This window comes from Elgaria multicarinata, chromosome 9 (assembly GCF_023053635.1).
Source record: "Elgaria multicarinata webbii isolate HBS135686 ecotype San Diego chromosome 9, rElgMul1.1.pri, whole genome shotgun sequence".
NCBI lineage: Eukaryota > Metazoa > Chordata > Lepidosauria > Squamata > Anguidae > Elgaria > Elgaria multicarinata.
In genome coordinates this window covers 381,625-397,144 of record NC_086179.1, presented here as the reverse complement: position 1 = coordinate 397,144, position 15,520 = coordinate 381,625, and the positions used below count along the sequence as shown (strand labels likewise).

The following is a 15,520-nucleotide window of genomic DNA, read 5'->3' as shown; positions in this document are numbered from 1 at the left end:
AAATGCCTGGGACTAAAGAAGGGTCTTTGAAAAGATAGCAGCGTAGGCGCCAGGCAGACTCTTTGGGGCATTCGTTCCACCCTTGGGGTGCCACAGCTGAGAAGGCCCTCTCGCTGCCACCCATCTAGCTTCCTTGGGTGGGGGCACCTGAAGGAGGCCCTCTGAAGACGAGCTCAGGGGCTGAGCAGGGTTGAGTGACCGATCGGGCAGCCCTGCCTCTGAGGAGCCTCCAAGCTCTTCTGCTTCTGTGCTTCAGATTTGGAGCATCTCATACCTCGGAGGGTTCCTCCAAAAGCGACCTGGAAAATGGAGATGGTGGCAGCAGTGTGGACTCGGGGGAAGAGGAGGCCCAGGAGGAGGAGGCCGGCCACGCGGATGACACGGGCAGCCCTTCAGTGAACCCAGGCGCAGAGCCCTCCCTTGAAGGTAACGGGGAAGCCGGCTGTGGTGCAGGGCGCTCTCCTTGAAAGTCCAGCCCCCTGCTCAGTGCAGGAATCCGCCTCAGAGCATCCCTCTTGAAGGCCTCTCGGGTAGGAGAGCCCACCACCTCCCTAGGTCGTGGGTTCCATGGTCGTACTGCTCTAACCGTCAGGAAGTTTTTCCTGATGTCCAGCAGGAATCTGGCTTCCTGTCACTTGAGCCCCTTTATTCCGTGTCCTGCCCTCTGGGAGGATCGAGAAGAGATCCTGGCCCTGCTCTGTGTGACGACCTTTCGAGTGTTGGAAGAGTGCTGTCATCACATCTCCCCTCAGCCTTGTGGGTTGGTGCATCCTTTCCCTCCGTGCTCTGCAGCATGTGGCCATCTAGGGGGTGGCACCTTCTGTTTTTCTCTCTCCCACTTCGGTTTTGGGGGGGAGGGGTATTTAGGAGGCTGTCCAGGCATGGGCCACTAGCATTCCCATCCTTGTCTCAAAATAGGATGGGTGCTCCTCTGTTGTGGCTGTTGTTGACTGTGGGGGTGGGGGGAGCAGGATAATGAAAAGCCATCTGCCTTCCCTTCCGTGGAGCGCTCAGGTCTTCACCTCCTCCCCCCCCTCCCCACTGCTGCTTCTGAAGCCTTGGAAACCTCCTCACGTATCCGTCCGTCCCCTGTGCACGGGAGCAGGTCTTGGGCCTCCTGAGCAGCAGAGAGGTGGGCGAGTAGGTGGGTGGGCAGCTGTCAGTCGAGGGCCGCCGCCGGTGCCGCTGGTTTGCCCCCTCCTTAGGGTTGTGCCGGAGTTTCACATCCAGGCAAGCTGCCCACTCCTGCTGCTGCGTTGTCCTTTGCCTCCCCAAAGGGTCTGGATGGACGGCTGCGTTTGAGCCAGTGAACGCCAAGCCCCCAGCCTCATGCGTGGCCGTGGACGTCGGATCCAGCGTGTGGGACTCGTCAGCCCCAGGCACGAAGGCTTCTGAGGAGAGAGGCTGGGCCAAGTTCACCGACTTCCAGCCCTTCTGTTGGTAAGCGGGGCTGGGGTGCCAACCGAGGCGGCCTGCTGCTGAGGCCTGGAGGAGCGGCTGCCGGGCTCCGGGAGAGGAGATCTGCCCTGCTGGGCCAGATCCGAGGTGCCTCCAGCCCACCCCTTTGCATCCCAGGAGCCAGGCGGAGCTCCCAAGCGGAGCGTGGTGGAAGCCGCCTTCTGGTGCGCTCAGTCCCGGCCTTGGCCAGGGGATCCCACCCGAGCTGCTGCCATGTGGCCCGTTGGGGGAGTGCCTGAGCGCCTCTGTGGCTCATCTCTGCACGCTTTTCCATGGAGTCTCAGCTGCTGCTCATCGTATCCATTTGGAAGACGCTCCCTGGAGCGCCCAAGGAGCTGGCTGCTCCTATTCATAGAGGAGGCGGTGCTGGCCTTCAGTACAGGCCCTTGTGGGAGTGAGCTTCTGGGGGTGCCTGCCAGCGCTTGCTCCCCCGGGGGCCCCCACAGGTGGCTGCAGTCCTTGCCCGGAGGCTCTCCCATCCAGCTGGGTGTTGAACGTTCCTCTTGTGACACAGCCAGAGGGCCAGGGAGTCCCCAGGGCCCCTTTGCCTGGCCAGTGTTTCAGAGAAAGGCGGTGCGGGGGTGGCATGATGTCGAAACGGAAAAGTCCCTCCGGGTTTCTAGGGCTCCGTAAAGGCCCTTGTCTCCACCCCGCTTGTCCGTGCAGTAACCTTTTGGACTGGAGCCCAGGGCGCCTTTCCTTTCTCTCTAGGGCTGGTCTGCCCAGTATGTTCCCCGCCCCCCATGCCAGAGTCCCTGTCGTTCCCAGCTGTTTTCTAGCTGTTCTTGCAGTCCTGGGAACGATGACTGAGTCCTTCTGGGTCCTGTCAGCATATACATGCCGCTTTTCTTCATGGGTGCACGTGGCTGGGGCAGGCGAGCGGAGCGTGCCTGGTGAGAGCCCGTGGAAGGAGGCCGCGGCCCGGTTTGAGCAGAGGGTTCAGAGCCGCTTTCCCTGGGAGCTGTCTGCCACCAGAGCCCTTGTGGAGCTGGGGCTCTGGGTGGGGCTCCTCCCTGAGTTGTGTTTGTGTGTGGCCCGAAACGGGTGGCTCCGGCCCAGCGTGGCTCCGTACACGCGTGCACCCACAGCCGCCTTCCTTGGTCGTTTGCCACCTGAGTGTTTGCGTTTTGATGAGTGCCCCCGTCCCAGCCAGGACGGTGGGCTTTTGACCCTGAGGGCCGGAGGAGAAGGCCTCCCCCAGGGCCTCGTTGGTGCTTTGGGGCAAGCGTCTCTTCTGCCGGCACCATCCCTGCCCCAGCCACCTCCCGCGCTCATGTGCTCATGGTCCCCTTTGGGCTTTATGCAGGTGGGTCCCCTGCAGCCACCCCGGGCGCAAGGCCCTAGAAACATAGGACGATATTGGAGAAAGCGAGAGCTGGCTTGAGGCTTGCGTGCCTTTTCCCTTCCAGCTCCGAAGCGGGTCCCAGGTGCAGTTCTCCCGTGGACACAGAGAGCAGCAGCGACTCGGAGGGGAAAGCCAAGCCGAGCCAAGGCAAGAACTGTGAGTGGCCCCACTGCCCCCGTCTGTCCAGGTGGAGAAGGGAAGCGAGCAGCTGGGGCCGGCTGGGCCCTGGGCCCGGAGGAGGGGCCTTGGGGCGGGCAGCTGCTCCTCTGCCCGCCCTCCTGCCCACTCCCGCTCCGGGATGCTTTGCCCTGGAGGCTGGAGATGGTGCCGCAGGAGCCTGCCTCAGGGGGTGGGGGTGGGCTCTTCCCCTTGCCCGCGTGGCCGTGCAGGGGGCAGCTAGCGCCAGCTTCCCCTGTCCAGTCTCCTGTGCTCCCTTCCCTGTCAGCAATGCTTGGGGGAGCGGCCGTCCCCTCTGCCTGCCTGCCTGCCTCCTCCGGTGTCAGCATCTGGAGGAGGCCGGGGGACCCTGCCCTGGAAAGGGGGGGCTCTTCCCTGTATCTAGCTGGCTGCTTGGAAATGAAACTACATTCCAATGATACAGATGTATTGGATGGCTTGATTGTAAACAAGCAGAAGCTATGGGGGGGGGGTTGCTTTTACAACCTCCTTAAAAGGGCCTTGGGAGTCGGCAAAGGGAAACTGAGCCAGTCTGGGCTTGAAAGGAAAGAGATTCCAGTGCTGAGCAACGCCAGAGGCGTCACACCCGCGAGCAGGTGGGTGGTGGCTCGCTTGCTCGTGCTTCGGGACAGGCGCTGCCCCACCTGTGTGGCGGCTGTTTCCCTTGAGAGCAGGGGGCCGTCATGCTGCCCGGATCATATAGCTGATGCACAAGTACTTCAATGGTTGCTCTTTTTATTGCGTTTTTGCCATTTTTAGTACTACATTGGTTTTTATTCCATGTGTTATTGTTGTTACGCCACCTTGGTAGGGCTGCTAATTAAACAAATGAATAAACTTTCTGAAGAAAATTGCCAGCTAGCAAAGAGATCTCATCCCCCAAAGGGAGTTGCAGCGGCCCAGAAATCTGCTTGGAGCCCTCAAGCCTCCCGATGCCCAGCCTTGAGGATGCCCGTTGCAAGAGCGGAGCCCGCCCAAGGGTGGGGTGGGTGGGGGAGCAGCAGCTTCCGACATCCTGGGCCCTGGAGAGACTCGTTGCCTTTGGGGAGGGGTGGGTGGGGGGACGACACACAACGGCATGCTCCCCCAAGGCAGAGAGTCCGACACGGCGGGCCCCTCACGTGACGCTCTCTCCCCGTGCAGTTAGTGCTGCCTCCCCGTGCGTGTGGAATGTCTGCGTGGCCCGGAAGGCCCCCCTGGTCGCCTCGGACAGCAGCTCATCCGGCGGCTCAGACAGCGAGGAAGAGGAGGAGAAAGCTGGCGTCGTCACGGAAACCATCAGCACAGGCTCCGGCCAGGAAACAATCAAGCTGACGGTGGATGCGAAGAATGAGAAGGCCCTGTTCACCAGGTGCGGACGGAGTCAGCGGGGCTGGGGCGATGCAGGACGGGGGCCGGATCTCTCGGGGGGGGGAGGAAGAGGAGGAGGAGGAGGAGGAGGGGGCTCAAACCTGGGCTGCATCCGTGCCTGGGGAGTCTTGCAGGGCCTTAGTGACAGCTCGCCGCCGCTCTTGGCAAGGCTGCAGGCCCAGCATGGCCTGGCCGGTCTGCTGGCACACGGGTGGGGGTGGGGGCGGGGGCGGGCACTGACCGTGTCCACGTCCCATGTTGCTGTAGGTGGGCGCGGAAGGTGCCTTCCCTCCATGCGCATTGCTCACCGAGGAGAAGCTTTGCGTACTTAAACATTTCCATCCCGCTCTCCCTCAGCAGAGCTCAGGGTGGCTAACGATAAAATTGAAAGACGTAAAACAATGATAAATGAGGACAAAGCACTAAAAGCAATGGGATAAAACAGTGGGGCCTAAAACCAGCTACAGTGGGGCTATAACCCGTTCCATGAAGGCCGCTTCCAGCAGGTGAAGGAACAATTGATATGAAACGTCCCGGCCCAAAGGAGCATCTAGCAGGTCTGGGGGAGGATGGAGTGCGGCGCGTTCTTTTCCTCCCGAAATGGATGAACTGCTGTGTACTTCCAGCCCTGCAGATCTGGAGGCTCCGGCTCTCGCGGCTGCAGGCATTCTGGAGGAGGTGTTTTGGCAGGGCTGGTTGGGACCTGGGTCCAGAGAGGAGGTAGGGTCTGAGGCAGGGGGTGTCGAAATGCCTCCTGCACGTCTCTCCCTGCCGCCTGCCCCCTTTCTCCAGAAGCGCTTCCCCTCTGGCGCACGCAGGCGCACGCCCTGAAATCCCCCCACCCCCCCGGTGGCTTCGCCGGTCTCTTGCGCAGCAGCCTAGAGGTTCATGAGGGGCGTTTTTGCTGAGACGACAGAGCTGTAGAAGAAAGCGCCTTCCGTGGAGGAACGGAACTGCTGACTGGCTGCATTTGTGGTTTCTAAAAACCACTTTTCGTGACTCCGTTCATGAGCGAAGGCGTCACGTGGTGCCTTCAAGAGGAATGGTTTTATTAAGGCATCAGCCTGGATGCTGCACACCCCCACACCCCCACCCCGGTGGCCTTGCCTGAGCAGCTGTGGGGACCCTGGGCGCGCTGCAGGCTCCAGTCCTTGCCTTTGTGTTTCCATGAAGCGGCGGCCTGGGGAGCATCGTTCCCGAGCCAGCTCCGCCTGGCCACCCGAGGCCGGAGAAGAGAGGGAAGGGCCCAGCACCTCGGAGCTGTAGGCGGCCGCAAGACGGGGGCACTGGGCTCTTTGCCTCTTGGTCTGGGTCCGTCCTGCCGGAGGTTGTTCCTGGGTGCCTGCCTGGCCAGTGGCCCGGCTCGTCTGCACGTTTGCGTCATTGGGGGTGGGTGTTTTGTGATGTGAATCCTTTGGGTGTGAGTCCCCATCGTCCTGCAGGCTGAAAGAACAGGCTCCAGGGAGCTGGTCTTCTGGCCTGCTCTGGGGGCAGAGGCTGGGAGCTGCCGAGAACGTGGGGCTGTCGGTGGCCTTCTGGGCTCAGGGGGGGCTCGGGGGGCCACCGCGGAATGGTGCAGCCATCTCCAGAAAGAGCCCCTGCTGCATGGCCTGGTCTCAGCCCACGTGGGTGGTGTGGGAGAGGGCTGGGGGGCACTGATGGAAGTCCTGCTGGAAGCCCCCGAAGGGCTTCATGCCTGTGAACTCCTTGAATCCCGGGGCTCCGCCGCCAGCCTTGTGACGTGCCACAGAGGCCACGGCTGTTCTCGGCCCTTTCCTTCCCTCCCCCGTTGCTGTCGGCACAGCCACGTTGCTTCTTTCGTCTTGGGCGCTCTGATGGCGGCGTCAGCATGGCCGATCCCAGGAGGGTCTTTCTGCCTTGCAGTTGACAGGGAGGGTTCTCTGCCTGGAGTCTGTGCCATATAGCATGCCGATCAAGCTAGCCGGAGCCGTGACTGAGGATGGCTTCTAAAATGGCCCTGGCTCTGGGCGTTGAGGGCAGTTCTAGGGTGAGAACAACGGCGAAGGAGGTGGTGCTGCCGCCTGGTTCTACCGGAGCTGAGCTTTGCCTCTGTTGGGAGTGAACTCTCCTCTCTGTTGTAGCTGGCCGCGCGGGGGAGAGGCAGCCCTCCCAGCAAAGGCACCCTCGGCCGGGGCTTTGGCCTGCTTCAGAGCACTGGGGCCCTCCCGCTTCACCAGGCTTGGGGAAGTCCCTGCCTTCCGTCTCCTGATCATAGAAGTGGCCCAGAATCGCAACAACCGTTTTTGCGGCAGGGTGGGCGCGTGGGCAGGAGGGGCCGTGTGAGTCTGTAGAAAGGCGCTCTGAGCAGCAGCTCTGTTTGCTTTTGATGAGGGGCCCAGGGCCGCCGAGGGCGGTTGGGGGAGTGGGAGCCGGTGCGCTCAGGTCTCGTCACGGGGAGCCACGGAAGCTCCCCTCCATCTCCCTCTGCTGCCGACACGGGCTGTGGCTTGGCACCCAGGGCGGTCCTGCTCCCTCCCAGGAGCCCTTTCAGGTCGGAAGAGGGCTTTGTGCCCTCCTGATCCCGAGGGAGATGGACCCCGTCCCTGCTGTGGGCCAGGGGACGTGAGGTGCTGCTGTCAGCTCTGGAGGCCCGGCTCCTTTGAAGCGTGTTTCTGCCGCTGCCTCCTGTGACACGCCGGGGCAGCACCTGTGCTTAGTTTCCGTGGGCTCCCTTTGTGCTGTCTCACCCGCTGCCAGGCCTCTTCTCCAGGGCAGCCCCTTCATAAAAACCCCGGACCCGAGGCCTCTCTGGCCCAACCTCCTGACCCCGAGGGTGGCCAAAGAGGAGCCCGTGAGCAGCGCAAGGGCAGCACCTTCCCCTCAGCCGGCGTGCAGAGGCGCACGGCCCCTGCTGCTGGAGGGCAGCTGAAACTGCCGTGACCGGTAGCCACGGGGGCCCCGATCCTCCCTAAACGGGCCTCAGTCCCTTCTGCAGCTGTCCACACAGGTGGCAGCGGGTTTTTCCTTCCTCGGAGGGTCCGCAGGTCGCGCTTCTGGCTGGGGGCCTGTTTAAGCCATTGAGCTTCCAGGTCGGTGTGTTCTCTGAAGGTCTGGAGCTGGCCAGTGGAGGTGGTGGCGGCGGCAGGGCGGCGGCGGCGGCACTCTGGGCAGCTGGGCAGGGAGGGGTTCTCTTTGGTTGGTCAGCAATCCCCAAGCGAGGAGCGGCGGCATTGGCAGCAGTTTTTACCTCTCTCTCTCCCTTTCTCTCTCTCTCTGTCTCTGTCGCTCAGAATAATTAGACGCACAGCTGGAGGGTACGTATATCAGCAACTCTGCAAGGGTTCCAAACATCCACCTGACAATTAGTCGCTCTTCTGATGAACTACAACTCTGGCTCATCCAACTAGTCTAAGATTTGGAAAAAAAATTTCTCTTGCTGCCCAGTTCAGTCTCTTCCCCTCGCCCCCCACCCCACGCACACACACCAGAAAGAGAGGTCTGTTCTCGTGGGGCAGGAACACGTCCGTGCAGCCGCGCGCATGGCCCCCTGTGCTTTGGACTTGGCAGGGCGTGGGCCTGCGCCTCTTGTGGAGCTCTTTCTACAAGGAGGGATCTGCCGGCAGGAGGGAGCGGAGAGCCCCTCGATGCGGTGGGATCCCTCACCTCAGTTGCTGGTGACTTCTGGCTCCCGGAAGGCCTCTCCCAAGTTCAGGCCTAATGAGAGACAGGCGCCCTTGCCCTGTGGGTGGTGGGCAGGGGAGCTCTTTAAAGGAGGTGTTAAAGAAACACCCCATGAACGCCGTGCCTCGGAAATCCTGCGGGCCCCTCCCTGTGGCTGAAGTGGGATGAAGCTCGTGATAGGAGCAGTCCGCCTTCGACGCTCCCGTTTTAGCCTGAGGGTGCTTCCAGGGAGCTGACGAAACAGCCAGGCGCCTGCGGTGGAGCAAACAGCCTGACCTTGCGAGGGGAGGTCCCGGCCGGGGCCTGGGTGCAGGAGGCCCCTCGCTCGACGTGAAGCAGCGCTTGGCTCAAGCGATGGCTGAGGCGACTCCTGTGGGCGCCTGGCGCCTGTGTCTCTCTGGCTCACCCTCCTCCTCCTCCTCCTCACTAGGGATGGGGATCTGGCCCCATCAGAATTCGCTCCCCAAGCTGCACCCATCGCGGGTTTGGAACACTCTTTGCTACTATTATGACATCCTGAAGCAGTAATAGGAGGTGATTCGAGAGCTTTCATTTCCTTCTAACTTCTGCCAAGGCAAATGCCTCCCTGAGAGGCTAAGAAGCCTATAAAGTCTGCTGCACGCTTCCAAAATTGGGCGGGGGGAATTGACCCTGGAAAGGGCACTGTGCGACCCCATAACATTGTTTCCAGATTGGGGGGGGGAGGGATTGCTGCCCCCATGGCATGACTTCTCTGTGTGTGTGTGTGTGTAGCGATAACCCCATCGTCATCGCCATCATGGGCTCTCAAGCGGACGTGTATCCCTGGCTTTGGCAATTGGCCTGGTCTGAGGCACCTCCTGCTTTTTCAGTCCTCTTGACGAATTGTGCAGGAGCTTCATTGCGCATCTGAGCTGCCTCCTTGTTGAGCGGCATGAAACACTTGGAGTTCCTTTGCCTGAAATAGCCCTTGAAGCAGGCGTTTGGAGGGGCCCTTCCCAGGGGATGGCAGCGGGGGGGGGGGGGCAGCGCATGAAAGAGCCCTGCACGTGGCACAGGGGCAGGAACCGCACCAAGGCATGTGTGGCATCTCACAGCCTTGTGGGTTGGGTTGTCCCCTATTCCCACTTCGGGACCTGGGCAACGGAGCCGTATTGTCACCGTGGATGTTTAGAGCTCTCCCTTTGGGGCACTGCCTGCCCCTCTCCATGCTTGCTCAGGACTAACCCTGCATGACACGTGGATTTCTCATCTTTCCCACCGCGCCAACCCCCCCCCCCCGCCCGCGCACATTGAGCACGCAGCATGATGCCCGAGCCAGCTCTCCTGTCCGCCCCAGCTGAGCCCCTGAGGCCGTGCGTTTGCCAGGCAACCTCCATCAGGAGTTCTCGGGCGGACGAGCCCCGCTGGGAGGGACGTACCCCCTGTGGCTCAGAGTGGCTCCAGTCTCCGCCCTCCCCTCCTCTCACCGGGGCCAGGCGTAGAAGGGGCAGCCCTCACCAGCGGCTTGCGGCCTGGTCCGTGCGCAGGGCTTGGTGGGTGGGCAGGAGCCTCTCTGGTGGGTGGGGAGGGCGTGGCGGAGCTCTGCCTCACCTGTCGCGCTCCCCTTGAGGCCGGCTTAGCAGCCTTGGCTCTGGGTTGAGAAGCCTTCGCTTGGCTTGGCTTAGGAATGGCCTTTGCACTGGTGGGGGTGGAGGGGGAGGCTGTTCTTCATCCTGCTCCTTGCATGTTGCTCCCAGGGCTCGTCCCTCATCACCGCTTCTGCTTACTGCGCCTCTGAAATCAGCCATCTATTTGTCGGAGCGCGGGGGTGGGGGGTGGAGTCAGAGCAAAGAGCCGTGCCGGGGGCTGCAGGGCCGGGGGCCCCGTTGACGCCAGGGCCCTGCTCGGCCCCCTTCCCTGGTGGAGCTTCCTCCTGAGGACACCGTGGGAGGGGAGGACCGAGTCCTTTCCTTCATGGTTCAGTGAGCTACAGACATGGCATGTGCCCGTGCCACCGCTGTCCAGGAGAGACGCCAGGCCAGCCCACACCGTAGCAAGCTGAAGTGATTCTCCTGGCTGGAAGGGGGCTGTAGCCCCTGCTGACCCCAGAGGGGCAAACCCACCTTGCCAAGGAGGCTAGAGAAGCTCCCAGGCACAGCAGCAGCAGCAGCACCGTGCGGGAGGAGGCCGTTGTGCTCCTGCCTCCTTGGAGGAGCCGGGAGCCTCCAGCCACACAGGTCCAGGCCAGCCAGTGAGTCCTTGGGCAGGCAGAGGAGACTTTCCTTTGAGGAGGAGCAGCAGCGGCCGTGCTGAGCTCAGGCCGCCTGCCGTAAGCTCTTGCGTCAAGGCAGAAATCAGTCCTGCCGTGGGCAGGCGTTTTCCTAGCGGGCGGGCGGGCTTGCGAAATGCCGATTTGGTCCAGGCTCTTCAAGGCCCCGAACTCCCTCCCTTCTGTAGCAAAGTTAGACGTTGCATTGGAGGCCTCTGTCTCAACAGACAACAGGAGCTTCAGTCTCCAGCTGCTGGGCTGGGGCAGGCAGACATCCAGGCAAAGCTCAGCAGCTGCTCGACTGAAGGCGGAGGGGAGCAACGGAGCAGCCGGGCTCCGCCCTCGGCCCCCTTGCTCAGTCTTGCCTGCAGCGATGACCCGCAGCTCTCCAGCCGAGAGTCTTCCCCAGCTGCCCCTGGAGATGCCGCCAGGGATCGGTCCCCACGGCAGCACTGGCTATGTAGCCGGCTCCTGGCGCTCTTGCACGGCTTGCCCGACTCCTTCCGTCCGGGGCTCTTCCTCAGAGTCTCGTTGCTAGACAAAATCCACGTCCTTTGGAAAGGAACTTGGCAAAAGGGTGGCCATTCAGGTTCTTTTAGCTGGTGTGTAGACTGGTGAAATGCACAAAAGATCCTTCGGCACCGGAAGGCCACCGTTGGGACGCTGTCATGCCAAAGGGCCCCTTTGTGTGTGTGTGTGTGTGTGTGTTTGCATCGTCTGCTCACGCTACTTGGCCGTGGGCCAGAGGCTTACTTGCGAATTTGTCCTCCCCAGTGCAGTTAAAGGTGTCCTAGCAATCCCTTGGGGAGGGAGGGAGGGAGGCCCGGGCTGCCTCCAATCAGAGGGGGGACCGGAGGGAGCCCGCATCTGCCCCCACTTCTCTCTCCCGGGACAGCTCAAGCCCTGGGAAGCCCCAAAGCCGGGCCTCTTCCTGGGATGGGAAGGGTTTCAAGCGGAGCCTCGCTCACCCCTCGGGACGCCTCCCAGTAACGGCTTGTCCAGCTGGTTGCGGGTAGCAACATGGCTGCCTTTGCTCCCCGTTCATCTTTCACAGCGGCGCCCAACGGAGGCAGCGATCAGCCCTTTCCTTCGTGGAAACACGGCTCCTGCGAGAGGACTGAGCGCCTGGCTCTCTGAAGGGGAGCTGTGGAGCAGCCTGGAAGTGGGCAGTGTTTGGGGCATGACCAGAGGGCCACCGGGCTTTGCTCCAGTTCCAAAGGCTCAGCAGCTCCTGACCTTTTGTAGCCTTGGGGGGGGGGGACGCATCGCTGTGTCCAGGTAGTTGCTCCAGCAGTGGAAAGGGCCACCTGTTCTCTTGGGAAAGGAAGAACTGGTGAAGGCTGGGGAGGCAGATCCAGGGAATCCCAGCGAGTGGGAAACTGGGTGGTTGGCCGGAGTACTCAGGCAATGCATTTCAGGGGCTGGCATGTTGTTGGCGTATGGAAGACGGGCAGGGCAGAGACCCGGAGGGTGGCTACGGCCTCCAGAACTCTGGCCAAAGCCAAAAGGCCTGCAGGTGGGGAGGGGTGGCAGCTGGCCGGTTCTCCAGCTGGCCTGCGGGCCCTGGAGACGGTGGGCTTCCCTGCCCAGGCCTCTCTGAGGCCATTCCCAGCATCCTGCCTTGGCCAGAGACTGTTGGGATCTCCTCCCCTGTGTCACAGGGATGGTGGAGGGGAGAGCAGGCTTCTCTCTGCCAGGACCCAGGCGGCGCAGCGGGGCAGCCGTCACCAGCTTCGCAAGGGCAGCAGTCAAGCGTCAAGGAACCCATAGCGTGCACACATGCACGCAGCTCCTGCTGTTGGCCCCTGCGAGGGATCCCGGCTCTGTGCGTGGCCCGTGGCTGTGGCCTGGAGGGGTTCCCCAAGCAGAGAGGAACATCCGAAATGCCCCGGTGCTGGGTCAGAGCCAGGGTCGCCGGCCACGACGGGCCCTTGGCCTGATCCCGCAGCACCAGGGGCTCTTTGGAGGCCCTTCCCCTCTTCTCCCCTGGCCAGCTCCCTGCCAGGGGGTGCGACTGCCTGGTTCAGCCACGTGCGGGGTTTCCCCACCTGGAATGGCCTCGTAGTGCTGCTGCCATGGCAGGCTGTTCTCCATGGGTCGGGCTCTTGCCGGTGACGATGCCATGCTGGCACCCTGGGGATGAGGGGCAGGGGGCAGGGCCTCCCCTTTCCCATGTAGAGCTGAGTAGGTTTCCCTCCTGTAAAATGGCATTGCGTGGCCCCAGGGTTAGCAGTTTAACGTGAGCTTCCGGTCTCCTTCAGCAGCAGTGACTCGGTGGCTGCGGACAAGCTGACCGGCGTCCCGGAGACTGCGCCTGCTCAGGCCCCGGGCAGCAGCCAGGCCCGGTGCCAGGACAGCCTCCCGCCTCCCGCTGCTCCCGCTGTTGCCCCGGAAGCCAAGAGAGACCGGTGAGTGGGGTGGGTGGGTGGGGGTGGGCAGCCTCTGCCCCAAGTCCTGGCTTTGCCCCTGCCGGCCAACCTTTCTGAGGTGCCCTTGGCCGGGGCCGGCCTCCGGATGGAGGGACTCACAAGACTTCTTGCCCTTTTGGCATGTGGCAGCAGGATTTGGGTCTCCGCAGCTCACCCACCTGAAAAAGGAGCTACCCCACCGCAGCCATGGCGGTGGCGCTTCTCTCCTGGTCCACGTGTGGCTGGTGGGGCTTGCAGGACGCTCTGGAGGTTTCCCTGAGGGCCACCACCACCACCCCCGCGCTTCAGGCCCTGCAATGGGCTTGCTCTCGGCCACACGCTGTGAAGCGGAGCCTCTGGCTTGAAGCCCGCTGGGATTCTGTGTCAGAAAGAAGCCCTTGAAAGCTGGGGTCCATTTCTGCTTGCCGGCTGAACGGTGATGGGAGCGCATCCCAGGGGGGTGGGCCTGTCCTGTCGGGGATCCAGCCTCTGCAGCCGCTGCTGCTGCCGCCTTGACACGCCTCCTGCATCGGTGGCTCCACGTTGATGCTCCCGGCCCCGTCGTGACCCCCCACTCATGCCAGCGGTGTCTCTTACTTAAAGGAACCCACCGCTTTGGAGAGGACGGAGCCGGGAGAGGCAGAGGCCCTCTGCTACAGCCTGGAAGACACAGGAGAGAGACCTTTGCATGCACAGCCCTGCCCGTTCTCCACCACTTTGTGTGGCGCAAGGGGGGCGGGGTGGGGGCGACAGATGGGTTTTTTCCGTGGCGGGAAGCCGCGGGAGAAGTCCATCCGTGGTCGGGCACTGCAGACGCAGGAGAGATCCTTACACCCCTCCGCCCCGATTCTCCATTTGTGCCCGTCCTGGGAAGCGCATGGAGAGCTGCAGATTGCAGCGCCCCACCCAGCCGCGGTGTGATGGGTAGCGCCCCACCCAGCGCTTCCCGGGATGGATGAAGCGTGCCGACAGGACCCCGCTGGGCAAGAACGGGGGGGGGGGGGAGGGTGTGTGTTTCTGCTGCTGTCGCCTTGCGACTCTGCAGGCGCATGAAAGAGCCGGCGGAGACCACCACACGATACCACGGCCAACGGTTGGGCAGATAGTCCCCGCTGCAGAGCGCTGATTATTTGCGCGGGTGATTTCTGGGAAGTGGCCCACTGTTGCACGGAGAAGCCTTCGCCAGGTGACACAACAGTCAGCGGTGGACCATTTAAGCAACGGTGGACTATTGCGTCGTCCGAACCCAGTCTTTAACTCTCACTCCCCAAACTCTAATTCTCCTCCAAGAGCCGTCTCCTCCTACCTCTCTCATCTCGCCCCGCCTCGTCTCTCCTCCTCCTCTCCTCCCTGCCTCCCTCACACAGCCACAGAACCCAGTTTATTCAGCACACGTGCGCCCCCTCCCACCCCCTGCTACTCGCCAATCAGCTCACACTGACACATTCGCGGTTCTTGCTCTAGAGAGACTTATGAGACCATAGATCTATATCACAATTACCCAGTTATAAACATAAACTCATGTGGACCGACGGGTAATGACACCAGACTGATTCCTAGTGCTGGGAGGGCACCTGCAGGAAGTCTGGGGCCTGTTTTCACCTCTTTCCCCCTCCCCCCCCAGCATGGGTTGCACATGCGTCCTCGCAGGTGCCGGGAACAAGATGCTGAAAAGGTCAGGGTTAGTTAAACTTGACTCTCTTGGTGCGCCTTAGTGGCTACAGTGTGCTAAAAGGGTCAAACTTCGCTTGCACCCTGCAGTTGCTCTGGGTACCATTCCCCCCCCCCCCTTTTCTTTCAGGAGCCACCTGTGGTCTGTGTGTCACCCACCCCTTTAAATTGCACCAGCTCCCCATTGGTTCCCCCTGCTGGTTATTATCTGTGACGGCCTGGACCACTTCCTCCCATGGGCACCGGCCTGTCAATTGGCAGCCATCACTTCTGAGGCCTGCTCTGTGATTGGCAGGGGAATGGGACGGGGCCTTTTCAGCGTCAGCCCCCTGCTTGAGGAACTCTTTCTTCTTTGACATCTTTAGGCAGGTGGTTAAGACGTTTCATTCCTCCAGGGTTTTATTATGCCTGTTTGGGCCTGTTATTGATTCTTAAGCCCTGGTTTCAGTTTCAATGTTTGCAAAACCAAATATCCCCAGGAGGCCTCCAGCCAATTCACTTCAGTCACCTGCTTGTTTGGAGATGAAGAAGTTCCTGGATTGAGGATTAGATTTCATATGCTAAGTGCTGAATTCGTTTACGTGTATATGGGGTGTTTGGTTTTGTGTGCTACCTGGAGTAAATGTCTGTTCAGGTTGCCTGCCTGCTGGGGAAACCGAGTTTGACAAGCCAGTGCTGCCTGGGGCGGGGGGGGGGGTGTCTCTAGCCCACCACTGGGGCATTCCCCTCCCCCCATTGCTGGCAGAAGGCAGAAGGCAGGCAGCCCCCACCCCAAAGGCATCGCTTTGCAAACCACCTCGTCCCCCGACTTGGCTGAAAGGGGGCGGGGGGCGGCCAACGGCAGCAGCTGCTTCAGAGCAATGTGGGAGGCCCCCCCCCCTTCCCTTGGCCCAACCCCTCACCGCCCCGTCCGCTCTGTTTCCACCTCTGCAGGAAAGAGGAGCTGCTTCCAGGTGCCGACGCCACGCTCAATGGCCCGGCTTGACGGAGGAAGAGGCCCCTCGCAGGTGCCTGACCCGGGCTGGGCGGCCTCCGCCGGGCGACGCAGCTTTGCCCTCTGGACAGTTTCGTTTTATTTTAATAAATGCTGCACTGATGAGAGAGACGGCATCCGAGAGCCACGGTGCCATTTCAACGTCGCTGCTCCGTTCCGAAAGATTCCTACCTTGTTGCCGTGTGGCCTTGGCCCGTTGTCATCCCGGTGTTGTGACCGTGGCCCCTGCCTCCCGGACGGACGGA

General features: G+C 61.9%; 1 protein-coding gene across 3 annotated transcripts in view; it reads left to right on the top strand.

Moving 5' to 3' along the window:
* Window positions 1-15,420, top strand: part of PPP6R2 (protein phosphatase 6 regulatory subunit 2) — a 69,289-nt gene extending 53,869 nt beyond the window's left edge. The window contains exons 18-24 of one of the 3 annotated variants that reach the window (XM_063134446.1): window positions 257-426; window positions 1,278-1,440; window positions 2,868-2,959; window positions 4,124-4,331; window positions 7,582-7,605; window positions 12,464-12,610; window positions 15,215-15,420. In XM_063134446.1, coding sequence (XP_062990516.1) covers window positions 257-426; window positions 1,278-1,440; window positions 2,868-2,959; window positions 4,124-4,331; window positions 7,582-7,605; window positions 12,464-12,610; window positions 15,215-15,266 — 856 coding nt within the window. In that variant the 3' untranslated portion in view covers window positions 15,267-15,420. The remainder of the gene's footprint in view (window positions 1-256; window positions 427-1,277; window positions 1,441-2,867; window positions 2,960-4,123; window positions 4,332-7,581; window positions 7,606-12,463; window positions 12,611-15,214) is intronic. The other 2 variants (XM_063134448.1, XM_063134447.1) reach the window with 2 other exon arrangements.
* The last annotated feature ends 100 nt before the right edge of the window (window positions 15,421-15,520 follow it).